We start from the raw sequence: 16784 nt of genomic DNA on the forward strand, positions 1-16784 counted from the left end.
TTAACATTTCACTGACACTCCCAGCAGTTCGCATAGGGCAGTGTGAACTGCCGCCGGGAGGCATGCGATGCGGGAACCCGCCACGGATTCGTGGCGTTCCCGCATCGCTCCAGTGTGAACCCAGCCTAATAAGCGATCATTTTTCTGATCGCTGTATTAGTGTCACAGGTGACGCTAGTTAGGCAGGTAGGTATTTAGGTTCGCCGCAACTTTTTATAGCGCCAGGGACCCCCATATACTACCGCATAAAGCCCCCTGATTGCCCCCTAGTTAACCCTTTCACCAGTGATCACCATATAACTGTTAGAGGTGACGCTGGTTGGTTAGTTATTTTTTGTATAGTTTCAGGGCACCCGCCATTTATTACCTAATAATAAAGGTTTAACCCCCTGATCACCCGGCGGGTGTCATTTGTGACTGTAATAACTGTTAGGGCAGTTAGGGTTAGCCCCCTTTAGTTCTAAGGTACCCCCCCTAACCCCCCAATAAAGGTTTAACCCCGTGATCACCCCCCGTCGCCAGTGTCACTAAGGCTGGGTTCACATTGCAGCGGTTTATGAGAACGGATGTGATTCGCACCGCAGTGCAAATCACATCCGATCTCTGTGCGATTCGAGTTTAGCCATACAGATAGTATGGCTGAATTCGCGTTGCACCCGCCGCACCCGCCGCAAACTCGCACGGGACCCTTTTTTTGGTCCGCAGCAGAATCGGATCCCATGGGTGTTCACACCATGCGATCCGAGTTTGCAGATCGCACTGCGATATGCGAACTGATCTGGGGGTGTCATTAACATTTCACTGACACTCCCAGCAGTTCGCATAGGGCAGTGTGAACTGCCGCCGGGAGGCATGCGATGCGGGAACCCGCCACGGATTCGTGGCGTTCCCGCATCGCTCCAGTGTGAACCCAGCCTAATAAGCCATCGTTTTTCTGATCGCTGTATTAGTGTCACAGGTGACGCTAGTTAGGCAGGTAGGTATTTAGGTTCGCCGCAGCTTTTTATAGCGCCAGGGACCCCCATATACTACCGCATAAAGCCCCCTGATTGCCCCCTAGTTAACCCTTTCACCAGTGATCACCATATAACTGTTAGAGGTGACGCTGGTTGGTTAGTTATTTTTTGTATAGTTTCAGGGCACCCGCCATTTATTACCTAATAATAAAGGTTTAACCCCCTGATCACCCGGCGGGTGTCATTTGTGACTGTAATAACTGTTAGGGCAGTTAGGGTTAGCCCCCTTTAGTTCTAAGGTACCCCCCTAACCCCCCCAATAAAGGTTTAACCCCGTGATCACCCCCCGTCGCCAGTGTCACTAAGGCTGGGTTCACATTGCAGCGGTTTATGAGAACGGATGTGATTCGCACCGCAGTGCAAATCACATCCGATCTCTGTGCGATTCGAGTTTAGCCATACAGATAGTATGGCTGAATTCGCGCTGCACCCGCCGCAAACTCGCACGGGACCCTTTTTTTGGTCCGCAGCAGAATCGGATCGCATGGGTGTTCACACCATGCGATCCGAGTTTGCAGATCGCACTGCGATATGCAAACTGATCTGGGGGTGTCATTAACATTTCACTGACACTCCCAGCAGTTCGCATAGGGCAGTGTGAACTGCCGCCGGGAGGCATGCGATGCGGGAACCCGCCACGGATTCGTGGCGTTCCCGCATCGCTCCAGTGTGAACCCAGCCTAATAAGCCATCGTTTTTCTGATCGCTGTATTAGTGTCACAGGTGACGCTAGTTAGGCAGGTAGGTATTTAGGTTCGCCGCAGCTTTTTATAGCGCCAGGGACCCCCATATACTACCGCATAAAGCCCCCTGATTGCCCCCTAGTTAACCCTTTCACCAGTGATCACCATATAACTGTTAGAGGTGACGCTGGTTGGTTAGTTATTTTTTGTATAGTTTCAGGGCACCCGCCATTTATTACCTAATAATAAAGGTTTAACCCCCTGATCACCCGGCGGGTGTCATTTGTGACTGTAATAACTGTTAGGGCAGTTAGGGTTAGCCCCCTTTAGTTCTAAGGTACCCCCCTAACCCCCCCAATAAAGGTTTAACCCCGTGATCACCCCCCGTCGCCAGTGTCACTAAGGCTGGGTTCACATTGCAGCGGTTTATGAGAACGGATGTGATTCGCACCGCAGTGCAAATCACATCCGATCTCTGTGCGATTCGAGTTTAGCCATACAGATAGTATGGCTGAATTCGCGCTGCACCCGCCGCAAACTCGCACGGGACCCTTTTTTTGGTCCGCAGCAGAATCGGATCGCATGGGTGTTCACACCATGCGATCCGAGTTTGCAGATCGCACTGCGATATGCAAACTGATCTGGGGGTGTCATTAACATTTCACTGACACTCCCAGCAGTTCGCATAGGGCAGTGTGAACTGCCGCCGGGAGGCATGCGATGCGGGAACCCGCCACGGATTCGTGGCGTTCCCGCATCGCTCCAGTGTGAACCCAGCCTAATAAGCCATCGTTTTTCTGATCGCTGTATTAGTGTCACAGGTGACGCTAGTTAGGCAGGTAGGTAATAGGTTCGCCGCAGCTTTTTATAGCGCCAGGGACCCCCATATACTACCGCATAAAGCCCCCTGATTGCCCCCTAGTTAACCCTTTCACCAGTGATCACCATATAACTGTTACAGGTGACGCTGGTTGGTTAGTTATTTTTTTATAGTTTCAGGGCACCCGCCATTTATTACCTAGTCTCACTAGTGTACCCCTAAATTTAGGGGTGTCTACTTTCCAAAATGGGGTCATTTGGGGGGGGTTTGTGCCATCTTGGCATTTTATGGCCTTCAAAACTGTAACGCCCTTAGAAAGCCTGAAGGCGGTGCTTGGTTTTCGGGGCCCCGTACGCGGCTAGGCTCCCAAAAAGTCCCACATATGTGGTATCCCCGTACTCAGGAGAAGCAGCAGAATTTATTTTGGGGTGTCATTTCACATATGCCCATGGCATGCGTGAGCAATATATCATTTAGTGACAACTTTGTGAAAAAAAAAAAAAAAGTTTGTAATTTTCCCGCAACTTGTGGCAAAATATAAAATATTCCATGAACTCAACATGCCTCTCAGCAAATAGCTTGGGGTGTCTACTTTCTAAAATGGGGTCATTTGTGGGGGTTTTGTGCCATCTTGGCATTTTATGGCCTTCAAAACTGTAATAGGTAGTGAGAAGTGAAATCAAAAATTTACGCCCTTAGAAAGCCTGAAGGCGGTTCTTGGTTTTCGGGGGCCCCGTACGCGGCTAGGCTCCCAAAAAGTCCCACATATGTGGTATCCCCGTACTCAGGAGAAGCAGCAGAATTTATTTTGGGGTGTCATTTCACATATGCCCATAGCATGTGTGAGCAATATATCATTTAGTGACAACTTTGTGTAAAAAAAAAAATAAAATTTTTTTTTGTCATTATTCAATCGCTTGAGGCAAAAAAATAAAATATTCAATGGGCTCAACATGCCTCTTATCAATTTCCTTAGGGGGTCTACTTTCCAAAATGGGGTCATTTGGGGGGGGTTTTGTACTGCCCTGCCATTTTAGCACCTCAAGAAATGAGATAGGCATTCGTAAACTAAAAGCTGCGTAAATTCCAGAAAACGTACCTTAGTTTGTAGATGTGACAACTTTTGCGCAAACCAATAAATATACAGTTATTGACTTTTTTTTTACCAAAGACATGTGGCTGAATACATTTTGGCCTAAATGTATGACTAAAATTGAGTTTATTGGATTTTTCTAATAACAAAAAGTAGAAAATATCATTTTTTTTCAAAATTTGCGGTCTTTTTACGTTTATATCGCAAAAAATAAAAATCGCAGAATCAGTCAAATACCTTTAAAAGAAAGCTCTATTTGTGGGAAGAAAAGGACGCAAATTTCGTTTGGGTACAACATTGCATGACCGTGCAATTACCAGTTAAAGCAGCGCAGTGCCAAAGTGTAAAAAGACCTCTGGTCATTTACCAGCAAAATGGTCCGGTCTGAAAGTGGTTAAACACAAAAGCAAACATTTATTGTATTGCAGCTTATCAATTCTTAGATGTGACGGATGTATTCGTTTTCTTTTAGCCTTTCTTTCTTTTATTCATGTAAAACAACTGTTTGCTGTAACTGCTCATGACGTGTGAGCTGGAATTTGACTTCAATTTGCTAGTGTGTCTAAACCTGCTAGCGCATATAATGCTGCGTAAACACGACCGGACATTCCGGCAGACTAGGTCCGACGGGATCAGTCCACCGGACAATCCGATTGTGTGTGGGCTAAACCAATCATTTTTCCTTATAAAAATCAGACGGACCTAGAAATAGAACATGTTTCAAATCTGTCTGACGGATTCAATTCCTATCGGGAAAACCGTTCATCTGTATGCTGGTCCGGCGGACCAAATGCGACGCAAGGGAAGCTATTGGCTACTGGCTATTGAACTTTTTAGTCATGTCTTACGTCATCACATTCAAAACGAACCGACTTTCGAAAGGACTTAGTCCGTTCGTCTGTGGCCAAGTTCGTTCATTCGGAAGTCCGTCGGAACTCCACTAAAAAGTCAGTCAGGAAGACCATCGGACCTAGTCTGCCTGAAAGTCCGGTTGTGTGTACGCCGCATAACACTGTTCTCCTCCCAGACTGACAATGTTCTATCCAAAGGTGTCTCTGTTGCTTCTTCTTCGAGAGTGTAGGCACTAGTCAGATCACCAGGTGAAAACAGAGGGAAAACTAGCTTAAACGGAGAAAGCTACTGCAGCCACCATATCTAATGGTAAATTGCAATATATTACATTTTTGGTTTTGGGTTTAATACCACTTTAAAAGGCAGAAGGTTTTTAATCCATTCTATGCATTAAAATAAAAAACCTTCTGTGTGCAGCTCAACCTCTCAGCCCCCTAATACTTACTTGAGCCCCATCAGCAACGTTACACGAGAACCTTGGCTATCCAGGACTCTACCTCCTGATTGGCTGAGACATTGCAGCGGGTGCCAAGCCATGGCTCCATGTCTGAATGGACACACAGAGCAGTGGCCTGGCTCTTGTGGCCCCATAACAAGCCGCTTGCTGTGGGGGCACTCGGCAAGAGGGAGGAGCCAGGAGCGCCAGCAAGAGACCCGAGAAGTGGAGGATCTGGGCTCCTGTGTGCACAGAGCAGGTATGTATGACATGTCTTTACATGCAATTTGCATCTGTTCCTTCCATAATCCCCTGTACAACAAGATTTTAAATGGAGAGCTATGCCGCATTCACATGGCCGGACTTTCCAATGGCAAATGTGTGATCGGAGCTTGTTGTCGGAAATTCCGAACGCGTGTAGGCTCCATCGCACAGTTTCCATCGGAATTTCCGTTGCACAAAATTTGAGATCTGGTTCTCAAATTTTCCGACAACAAAATCCGTTTGCGTAAATTCCGATTGTGTGTACACAATTCCGGCACACAAACTTCCATGCATGCTCAGAATCAAGCAGAAGAGCCGCACTGGCTATTGAATTTAATTTTTCTCGGCTCGTCGTACGTGTTGTACGTCACCGCGTTCTTGACATTTGGAAATTCTGACAACTTTGTGTGACCGTGTGTATGCAAGACAAGTTTGAGCCAACATCCGTATGAAAAAATCCCATGGATTTTGTTGATGGAATGTCTGATCGTGTGGATGCGGCATTTGAGCACAAGAAGGCAGTCAGGCTCTTCTACAGTGTTTTTGCACAAACAGTGAAGGTGCAGAAGAAGAGAGCAGTGTGGTGATCTTGCTGTTGCTTTATATTGTCCAGTGGTGGCTGGTGCTCAATCAGATTAGTCTGACATGATCTGACATGATCTGCTCTCAGTAACGGCCAGCATATTGTGTGTATTTAAATGATCATTAATCCTTCATTTTAGGAATGATTTCATTAAATTTACTTTTGCTTCTAATAGGAATGAGCCCATATAGAGGAGGCAGAAAGACTTTGATTTTGAACTGCAAAGGCATTTCCTTTTTTGATTTTACGGGAGTCTCTTCTCTCTCTCAGGTACTTTCTAGCATTGTCTAACTGATATCAGATTGATTTTTAGAGACACAGTATATGATAGGGAGAAACAAAGTGAACCTTTGCTTTGCCCATGCAGGTTTCTTTTATGACAGTCCAGCCCGCAACATCATAGCTCCCAACTGTCCCTGATTTGGAGCAATGTGCCTCTGTCTTTCTTTCCTCCTCATTTGTTCCTCATTTTGGTCTGATCTATATAGTTGTATATAAAATGCACTTTTTATCTTTCAAAAAGTGTTTCCCAGTGCTAAACCTTTTATCAAAATTCTAAATTGCTGCATTTGTAAATTTTAAAAGCCAATATAAAGAAATAGTAGTGGTAAAAAAAAAGCCCTTGTGAATTTAGTTAAACTTTTTTTTTGGTTAATTCTCCAAATAAAGGGGTGTGGCAGGGGGCGTTTCTTATGCCTACATACGTTTGGTAGTAGGTGTCCCTCATTCCCATCTGAAAATGTTGGGAGGTATGCGGCACATATTCACTTTCACTTCAATCTCTCGCTGCCTTTTCAGCCAGCGGGTGTTTCATACTTTTGGGTATCGGGAAGCATGTGACCCATTCTTTTCCTCCCATTATGACAGCGCTGGTACTTAGTGATTGGTGGCTCAGGCACCTAACATTGTAACATGGGGACAGCTCTATGTATATTCCAAGTTGGCAAATGATACATGGTTTACTCTCTGAGCAACAGGAGAGCTAAGGAAAGGTAAGTATATGTAGCTGGTACCAGCAGCATTAAAGATCACCTGTTTGTTAGCAGGTGATGGCCTTCCTATTCGTGGCTATAGCGGCAGCCAAAGCACCCCTAACCACAAGTCTGAGTAGACTAACCTTCCTGGGCATACCAGATCTTGCTCTGTAGTATTTACACTCTCTTCCTCTTGATGCGTGGGTGGGGGGCAGTGACTCGATCCTCTGCCCACCCTCCTTCTTGCGTGCCTGTACCCTCTCACACCCATACTGGCCCACTTCTTCCATGGCTCAGCAGCCATGTGGCATCGCTGTAGCTATACTCTCATACTCCATCTACTGCATTACCTGAAGGACTCACACAGAGGCCGCATGCAGATAAACCTATTTTTTACTGAAGATTCACAGTATATAACAGTCAAACAGACCTTGGGCAAAACACAGTCCCACAACAAGCTCCAGACACATTTGCTGTGGAGCGTCTCCCTGAGGCTAGTGATGTGCAGTCAGGCCCAGCTAAAGGGGAACCCAGGATAAAGTACAGTTCTTAGGTGATCATTCTCCTCATGGCTACCCTTCCCATGGCCAGGGCTCTACTCCTCTTCTGCTAACTCCTCCCATGCTATAGAAGAAATCCTGCCTGGAAGGAAGTGACGTCACTCTCCTTCTTGGAAGGATTTAAACGGGACACACTCTTCGGTGGGCCACATAGCGGGCACAGCTTAACCTGTCTACACATTGCATTAAAATAAGGAGGAGATATGCAAAATTTCTGAATAAAACACCTGTTGCTTTCCCTGCATGTAATAGATTTTGTCATACACATTAATGGGAAAGTTATGTTTTTGTATCATTTCTAAAATATGTTTTAATGAAAACATTCAGTAGTTCTGTATACATTTTTTTCCTCTGATTATTAATCTCAGTACTTATCCAGTTCCCCTTGCCCACAGAACAATAACAGGCAGGCTAAGCGACGTACCCCTATGTGGCTTAGCACATGCCTACTGCCTAGCCACTCCCCCAGTGGACATAACAGATTGCAGATCGTGGTAACCAGCTGCTTTGAGATGTTATGTCATCGCTGTGCACCCACATGATCTCAGTGTCAACACAACTGTTATGAATGGTTTTATTCATAACAGTTGTGCTTAGTATTGTAATGCAGTGATTGGCCCACAGCCAGAACATTGTACCTGGGACAATCACATGATTGTGTACCATGTAATTAGCTGTAGCTAATCACAGATCACTAGTAATCACAGCTGTTATGAACGAAACCCATTCATGACAGTTCAAAACATCGCTGTTACAGTGACAAACACTGTAACAGCAGTAAAAGTATAAAAATAAGTCTTCACCTTTCTTTGTAAAGAAAATATTTTCTTTCTCAGGCCTGACATTTCTCTTCCATGTGGTGCCATTGCTGACAGCATGAAATGGGAAGGGGTTTTCTTTGTTAAGTAACGCTCTTTTATAATCAACTGTCTGCTGGAAACCTGTTTAATGAATAATTAGAATCACCTTCAGTTGAATTCCTGTTAATTAGGATTTTGTTGTCTGAAATTTGGCTTCATTGGGGTGTATTCATTTTTGCAACATGGTCTTAAATGAATTTGTTAGGAAAAATACTTTTTTGTGTGTGCGCAAATGAATACATTTTTGTTGCAATCAATGGCCCGCATTTGTGGGAGTATTGTGTAGTATAGTGTCCCATAGAAAATGCTGATTCTTCAATTTGTCCTGAAAAAATCAAGGTATAATACACCTGGATGCACAAAGTAGTTGTAATGATGATATGTTACATAGTAGATAAGGTTGAATAAAGACACTAGTCCATCCAGTCCAACCTTTGTAGTTGTATGTGTGTCAGTGTCGATAATCATTTCCCATATCCCTGTATGTTGTGTTGTTTAGGGTGCACGTCCAAGGGTCTTTTAAAAATATCAATACTTCCTGCTGACACCACCAATTGTGGAAGAAAGTACCACATCTTTACCACCCACACACTGAAAACCCCCTGCGCAGCTTAAGGTTAAAGCGCTTCTCCTCAAATCTCATTGTGTGGCCACGTGTCCTCTTACACCCCCTGAGACTGAATATGCTGCAATCACCATTGAGGTATTTGTAAATCGCTATCATGTCCCCTCTCAAGCATCTCTTAGCGAGAATACATTTAGTGCTTGTAGTCGCTCCTCATAATTGAGGTCCTCCAATCACGTTAATTAATTTCATTGCCCTTCTTTGGACTCTCCCTAGCTCCAGCACATTCCTTCTGAAGACTGGTGACCAGAACTGGACGGAATACTCCATATGTGGCCGGACCAGAGTTTTATAAAGTGGCAGGATTATATTTTTATCTCTGGTGTACATCATCTTTTTTAAGCATGCTAATATTCTGCCGGGTTTTGGTAGCTGCAGCTTGACATTGCATGCTATTGCTCAGTCTGTCTTCCACTAGGACCCCCAGATCTTTCTCCATCCTTGATTCCCCCAGAGGTTTACCCCCTAGAGCAGAGATCTGCAAATAGCGGACCTCCAGTTGTTGCAAAACTACAAGTCCCATCATGCCTCTGCCTCTGGGTGTCATGCTTGTGGCTGTCAGAGTCTTGCTATGCCTCATGGGACTTGTAGTTCTTCAACAGCTGGAGGTCCGCTAATTGCATATCCCTGCCCTAGAGAGTAGTTTGCGTTTATGTTTTTAGCCCCCAAGTGCATTACATTACATTTCTCCACAGTACACCCCATTTGCCATGTAGTTGCCTACTACATTATTTTGTGAAGTTATTGCCCTGCTTATTTTTGTGTCTTCTGCAAAAACTGAGATTAGGCTAGTGTGTATGTATCCCATCCTCCTATATCATTTATGAATAAATTAAACAGAATTGGTCCCAAGACTAAACGTTGCGGTACCCCACTTACCACTCCAGACCAGTCTAAGTACATGTTATTTATCGCTACCCTTTGGACACGCCCCTGTAACCAGTTTTCTATCCAAGAATAAACCTTATGGTCCATGCTGCAGACCTCAGCTTGTAGATTAAGCATTTATAGGGAACTGTATCGATGTCTTTGGCAAAATACAGATACATCACATACACAAGCCTCCCCCTATCTAGATAGCAGCTCACTTCCTCATAGAATGTTAATAGATTGGTCTGGCAAGAATGACCCTTCAGAAATCCTGTACACCCATGCTGATTATTACTAATGATACTGTTTTCTTCAGCAAATTATTGGATATAGTCCCTTATCATACCATCCAATAATGTACCTACTATTGATGTTAGGCTGACTGGCCTGTAGTTACTGGTAATATGTTTATGACCTTTTTGGAATATTGGTACAACGTTGGCTTTTCTCTAATCAGCTGGTACAATGCCTGTCAGTATGCTGTCCGCAAAGATTAGGAACAATGGTCTAGCTGTAACCTTACTGAGTTTTTTGAGGACTCTTGTGTGTAAGCCATCTGGTCCTGGTGATTTATTTGTGTTGAGCTTATCTAGTCTTTCCTTGACTCCAGCCTCTGTTAGCCACGATTGTACATCCTGCGATGTGCTACTAACAATACTGTCATGGTAAGTATAGCCCTTTAAGTTGCTTTCTCTGTTTCATCTGTAACCATCCTCCCTTCATCGTCTTTTATGTGGGCAATGTAACTTACCCCCACTATTCATTTTCCACTTATTTCTTCTCTTTGGAGTTCTATCCACACAGATTCCACCTCTCCCTTCATTCCATTCACGATGTCACTCCTCTTTACCACCCTTACATTATTTTTGATCTATATAGACACACCCTTCCCCCTCTTATATCTTCCGTGTCCTTCCGAAACAAGAAATACCCCTTTGCCAGCCAGTTGTGTGAGCTGTCAAACCAAGTTTATGTTATTCTTGCAAAGTCTAAGTGCTTCTTGTCTAATAGTAGTTCCAGTTCCTCCTTTTTTGTTAGCTGAGCACCGGGCATTTGTGTATACTCCTCTCAGTGTTCTATGAGTGCATATTCATTTCTCCTTAAGTTTTCTAATGCTTTGTTTTTGATTTGACCTCTCATTCACTCCGGGGTTAGATGTTTGGGCTATATTGTAACTACTGATCCACTATTACCCTCTGTCCTTTGCTCACTGCTGGCTGTCACTGCCTTTGAACCCTCCCCCCAACACCGAGTTTAAAAGCCCCTACAACTTTGGGTCTACGATCAAAGTTTCAAAATTGTGCTTAGGCATTTAAATTTGTTATATACTTAGGCTCAAAGGGGTTAATCTTCTGAGTATAATGATGCCCAATAAGGGGGAGAACTGGAGGGAGCTGAGTTGAGATTGGAGTTGGTTATTACCAATTCTAAGTTTCCCATTCTCATATACATTCGGTTTAACCCCTTGCCGACCGGCTCACACCGATATACCTCGCCAGAGTGGCACTCCTGCTCAAGCTGACGTACCCATACATCAGCCTGCAAAATCAGGATAGCGAGCGCGCACGTGCCTCCAGCAGCGTGCACCTGCCTGCCGCGTGTCACAGGAGTGTGCCCGCGGGTCCTGTGACTTGATGTCTGCCGTGGCCCGCTATTGCGATGAGGAGAGGCAGAACGGGGAAGTGCCTATGTAAACAAGGCATATCCCTGTTCTGCCTAGTGACATGACAGGGATATACTGCTCCCTGTCATCGGGAGTAGTGATCTGTCATGTCAGTGGTAGCCCATCCCTCTATAGTTAGAACACACTGAGGGAACACAGTTAACCCCTTTATTGCCCCCTAGTGTTTAACCCCTTCCCTGCCAGTGACATTTACACAATAATCAGTGGCTATTTTTAGCTCTGATCGCTGTATAAATGTCAATAGCCCCAAAATAGTGTCAGACGTGTCCAATCTGTCCGCCGCAATGTCGAAGTCCTGATACAAAATCGCATTACTAATAAAAACAAATAATAAAAATGACATAAATCTATCCTCTATTTTGTAGACACTATAACGTTTGCACAAAGCAATCAATATATGCTTATTGCATTTTTTTAAAATCAAAAATATGTAGAAGAATACATATCGGCCTATACTAAGGAAGAAATTAGTTTTTTTATATATTTTTGGGGGATATTTATTAAAGGAAAAAGTAAAAAATATTGCTTTTTTTTCAAAATTGTCAGTCTTTTTTTGTTTATAGTGCAAAAAAATAAAAACCGTAGGGGTGATCAAATACCACCAAAAGACAGCTCTATTTGTGGAAAAAAAAGGACATCAATTTTGTTTAGTTGTAGCGTCGCCAGACCGCGCAGTTTGTCAGTTAAAGTGATGCAGTGCCGTATCACAAAAAATGTTCTGGTCATTAAGGGGGTAAAATCTTCCGGGCTGAAGTGGTTAAATATACTTCTACATATTCAAGAAAGTATGTATCTGGTGACTCCAGAATCCCATGAAAATCTTTATTTTCTACATAAAGGTCAAAATTAAAAACAGTTGACGCGTTTCGGCATACAGCCTTGTTCACAGCATTCATTCATACTTCTACATATATTTTGCAGATTTGCTCAGATCTAAAAAAGCAGGGAACAGATGTGATGTTCTTAGGCTGCTGTGGTATGTACAAATATATGATACAATATAAGAGTATGATTTCTTTTTATATGGGAAATTAGCTGCATTTGTTTTACAGAATCTCTAAGGAAGTCCCTTCATTACTGCAACTGTGGAGCGGATGAGCAGATTTTCTTTAACTCTCTAAAGAGCGCGTTGCATGTCATAAAAAAGGTATGTTTTTATATAAGAAATGTATGCCACGTTAATTATTTTTTATGCATTGAGGGATACAGGGCGGGAGATTTACTAAAACTGATACACACAGAATCTGGTGCAGCTGTGCATAGTAACCAATCAGCTTCTGAGTTTTATTGTCAAAGCTTAAAGTGATTGTAAAGTCTTGTTTTTTAGGTTAAAATAACAAACATGTTATACTTACATGCTCTGTGCAGTTGGTTTTGCACAGATCAGCACTGATCCTCCTCTTCTAGGGTTCCTCTTCGTGCTCCTGGCCCCTCCCTCCTCTTGAGTGCCCCCACAGCAAGCAGCTTGCTATGGGGGCACCCAAAACAAGCCACAGCTCAGTGTGTCCATTCAGACACGAGGCAGCGGCCCAGCCCTTTCTCTCCCTATTGGCAGACTGACTTTTGATTGACAGCAGTGGGAGCCAATAGCACTACTGTTATGTCTCAGCAAATCGGGCAGCCGAGGCACTCATGGACATCACTGGATAGAGATGGGGCCCAGGTAAGTATTAGGGGGTGCTGGGGCGGCTGCTGTACACAGAATGTTTTTTACTTAATGCATAGAATGCATTAAGATAAAAACACTTCTGCCTTTACAATCACTATAATTGAACAAGCTGAAGTTGGGAGGTGATTGGTTCCTATGCACAGCTGAACCAGATTCTGTGTGCACCGGTTTTAGTACACCTCCCCCAGTAAGTTGGACACTGGGCAAACAAAATTTTAAGTCAACCCAGGATAACCCCTCCAACAACTAGCATGCCTCAGCTTTTTGCTAGTGTCCTAAGAGTATGGTGTTTTTTTCTTCTCTGTTAGGAAAACTCTAACTATTTTGCAGGTAGCTATTGTTTCTTCCTTTTTTTCTGCTCGTCAATAGTCTTCTCTTCATCACTTCAAAGCTGATCCCTATAAAAGCAGCTATCTGGAGTGGCCTATCCTCATAGTTACATAGTTAGACTTAAAAAGACACTAGTCTATCTAGTTCAATCAATTAAAAAAAAAAAACACGCAATAGAAAACCTCCATATACATTATCCTATACCCACAGTTGATCCAAAGCAAGGCAACAAAAAAAAAACTCCCACTAAAGCATGGTCCAATTCCGCTCCACTGGGGGGAAAAAAAATTCTTCCTGAACCCCTGGAAGGCAATCCAATATTCCCCTGTATCAATTAGCCCTGGCATTATTACCTATAAGAATTAATGTCCCATTATATTTTATGTATTTAGGAATGCATCCAACTGTTCCTAAAACAATCTACTGAGCTGGCCAGAATAAGTTCTTGAGGGAGTCTATTCCACATTTTTACAGCTTGTACTGTAAAGAAGTCTTTCTGTATTTAAAGATTACAATTTATTTTCCTCCAGGAGTAAAGACTGCCCCTTCAGCTCAACTCAGCTTGGCTTTTGAAGATCATGATCAGAACCTGCTGGACTGGAAGTTATGGGGCTAGCCTGGGCACTGGAATCTGCATGAGGCACTATTAAGTTAGCTATAGAGCTATTTTCTGGTCCAGAACTATTGGCATTGCCTCAGCACTTGCACTGGCTCTGAAGGTTCACTCCTTGAACAGGACAACTGGGCTGAGCACTGGGATCTATCTCACCAATAGGCACAATTAAAATTCTTACTATCTGCTGGTTTCTACCATGGAAGGGTTAAATCTGAGGGACTGAGCGCTGATGTCATCCGCCGGGTGGAAAGTGACACACACTCTGTGCTCTCTTTTCTGCCTTTGAGCATTAAGCATCTCCCAACTGTTGCTCCTGCTTTGCAGAGAGCCATGTGGAACTCCAGTCTCTAATCCTACTTCCTGTGCTTTTCTCTAGTCTTATCTGGACCACAGCATCTGGCCTTGAGTGCCATCAACGTGCAAATCTAAGCTCTGCCTCTTTAGTTTCAAAGTCTGTTGGCCTCTTTTACCCTAGTTAGAGCATTGTGAGGGGTGCCACATACATAACTCTCCCTATCCGTACACCAGTTACACCATGATAGCTTGGTTCCTTTGGCACTTCAGAGGACTCCCTTCAAGCCTATCCTGTATTTTCCCATTTTCAACCTTTCTCACTCAATGTTTTTGCTCATTGCTATCACCTCTGTGAGGCGGGTCTCTGAGATAGTGGCCTTATCCTGTAAGGAGCCTTTAAAGAACACATTTTTTTCTTCCTAAAATGGTTTCCTTCTTCTGCCTGAACTGGGACATTGTTCTACCCTCTTTTTCTCCTGTTCTGTACCATTGCGAAGAAATTTTATTTTTTTTTACCACTAACCTAAATATAGTATGTGCTCTGAGAGACCATATGGGCCTTCCTGGATGTGGATGTACAGGTCTCATCTGATGCCAATTTTACACGTAAGGTGCTTCAGGTTGCTCTATCGAGCCCTCCCTTGACATAAAATAGTAAAAATAATGCTACGCTCAAACACAATAATAAATAAAATCAACAAAAACTATGTCACAAAACATAAATATATCAAGTGAAGAATCCTAGTGAATAAATGGTTACTGCTCCTTTAATGCTGCGTACACACAATCGGAATTTTGGGCGGAAAAAGCTCTGATGTTTTTCCCGACAGAATTCCGATGGGATTTCGCTCAAGCTATCTTGCATACACACGGTTACACCAAATTCCGACTGTCAAGAACGCGGTGACGTACAACACGTACGTCGGGACTAGAAAAAGGAAGTTCAATAGCCAGTAGCCAATAGCTTCTGTCTCATAGTTGAATGTGAGCATGCGTGAGTTTTTGCACGTCGGAATTGCATACACACGATCAGAATTTCCGAATTGAGAACCTGCTCTCAATTTGCAACCCTGCCTCCCACTAACTACAGCCATTAATTCATTTTACTTATGTAAAGTCTATATAAATCTACTAGTCCATTTAACACTACCTCCTCCACTAACTGACGATAATGGCCCTGAAATATTTTTCATTAAATCGTTTCTTACTGTTTTTCTGCCTTTTATTCTAACATCTTCCATGAACTCCCAAACCTCTCCTCATACCCTTCACTTCTGTTTGTGTAAAATGAGCAGTGCATGTTAGTTTCAGTCATGTGCACTGCTCTATACACACTACAAATCCCATAGTATATAGTAATCTCAGAAGATCAAGAGAGGGTGGCAACACTCCTACATATAGAGGGCCATGGACAAGGAACAAAGCCAGCCTCTAACAGGAAGTCAGATCACAGCAGCTTTTCTACAGTGCCCTGAAAATGTATTCATACCTCTTGAAATTTTACACATCATGTCATGTTGCAACCAAAAATGTAAATTAATTGTATGTGATAGACCAGCACATAATTGTGAAATGATAAATGTTTTTTCAATTTTTTTTTTTTTTTTTTTACAAATATCTGAAAAGAGTGGCATGTATTTGTATTCAGCCCCCTTACTCTGATACCCCCTAACTAATATCTAGTGGAACCAATTGCCTTCAGAAGTCATCTAATTAGTAAATAGAGTCCACCTGTGTGTAATTTTAATCTCAGTATAAATACAGCTGTTCTGAAGTGGAAGGAAAATCATAAATGGTTTTTAAAAATGTTTACAAATAAATATGTGAAAGCATTTGTGTTCAGCCCCCCTGAGTCTTTTTGGGGATGTCTCTCCCAGCTTTGCACATCTACAGAGTGGCATTTTTGCCCATTCTTTGCAAAATAGCTCAAGCTCTGTCAGATTGGATGGATATCGTCTGTAAACAGCAATTTTCAAGTCTTGCCACAAACTCTCATTTGGATTTAGGTCAGGACTGGGCCATTCTAACACATGAATAATTATGCTTTGATCTAAACCATTTCATTGTAGCTCTGGCTGTATGTTTGGGGTCGTTGTCCTGCTGGAAGAAAACCCTCTGCCCCACTCTCAAGTCTTTTGCAGAAGCTAACAGGTTTTCTTCTAAGATTGCCCTGTATTTGGCTCCATCCATCTTCCCATCAACTCTGACCAGCTTCCCTGTCCCTGCTGAAGAAAAGAATCCTCACAATATGATGTTGCCACCACCATGTTTCAAGGTGGGAATGTTGTGTTCAGGGTTATGTGCAGTGTTAGTTTTTCACCACACATAGCATTTTGCTTTTTGGCCAAAAAGCTAAATGTTGGTCTCATCTGACCAGAGCCCCTTCTTCCACATGTTTACTGTGTCCCTTGACTTCTTACAAACTGCAAACGGAACTTCTTATGGCTTTCTTTCAACAATGACTTTCTTCTTGCCACTCTTCCATAAAGGCCAGATTTGTGGTGTGCATGACTAATAGTTGTCCTGTGGACAGATTCCCCAACCTGAGCTGTGGA

General features: G+C 43.3%; 1 protein-coding gene across 3 annotated transcripts in view; it reads left to right on the forward strand.

Annotated features, from left to right (window-relative positions):
* Nucleotides 1-16784, forward strand: part of SLC26A7 (solute carrier family 26 member 7) — a 129789-nt gene that overhangs the window by 88806 nt on the left and 24199 nt on the right. For 2 of the 3 annotated variants that reach the window (XM_077493013.1, XM_077493012.1), the window contains 3 exons: nucleotides 5923-6017; nucleotides 12242-12296; nucleotides 12373-12467. In XM_077493013.1, coding sequence (XP_077349139.1) covers nucleotides 5923-6017; nucleotides 12242-12296; nucleotides 12373-12467 — 245 coding nt within the window. Of the gene's footprint in view, nucleotides 1-5922; nucleotides 6018-8982; nucleotides 9259-12241; nucleotides 12297-12372; nucleotides 12468-16784 lie in introns of those variants that run through there. The other variant, XM_077493014.1, reaches the window with a different exon arrangement.

The sequence above is a fragment of the Lithobates pipiens genome, unplaced genomic scaffold (assembly GCF_037356315.1).
Source record: "Lithobates pipiens isolate NorthernLeopardFrog02 unplaced genomic scaffold, aLitPip1_a1.2 Scaffold_19, whole genome shotgun sequence".
In the NCBI taxonomy this organism is placed as follows: domain Eukaryota; kingdom Metazoa; phylum Chordata; class Amphibia; order Anura; family Ranidae; genus Lithobates; species Lithobates pipiens.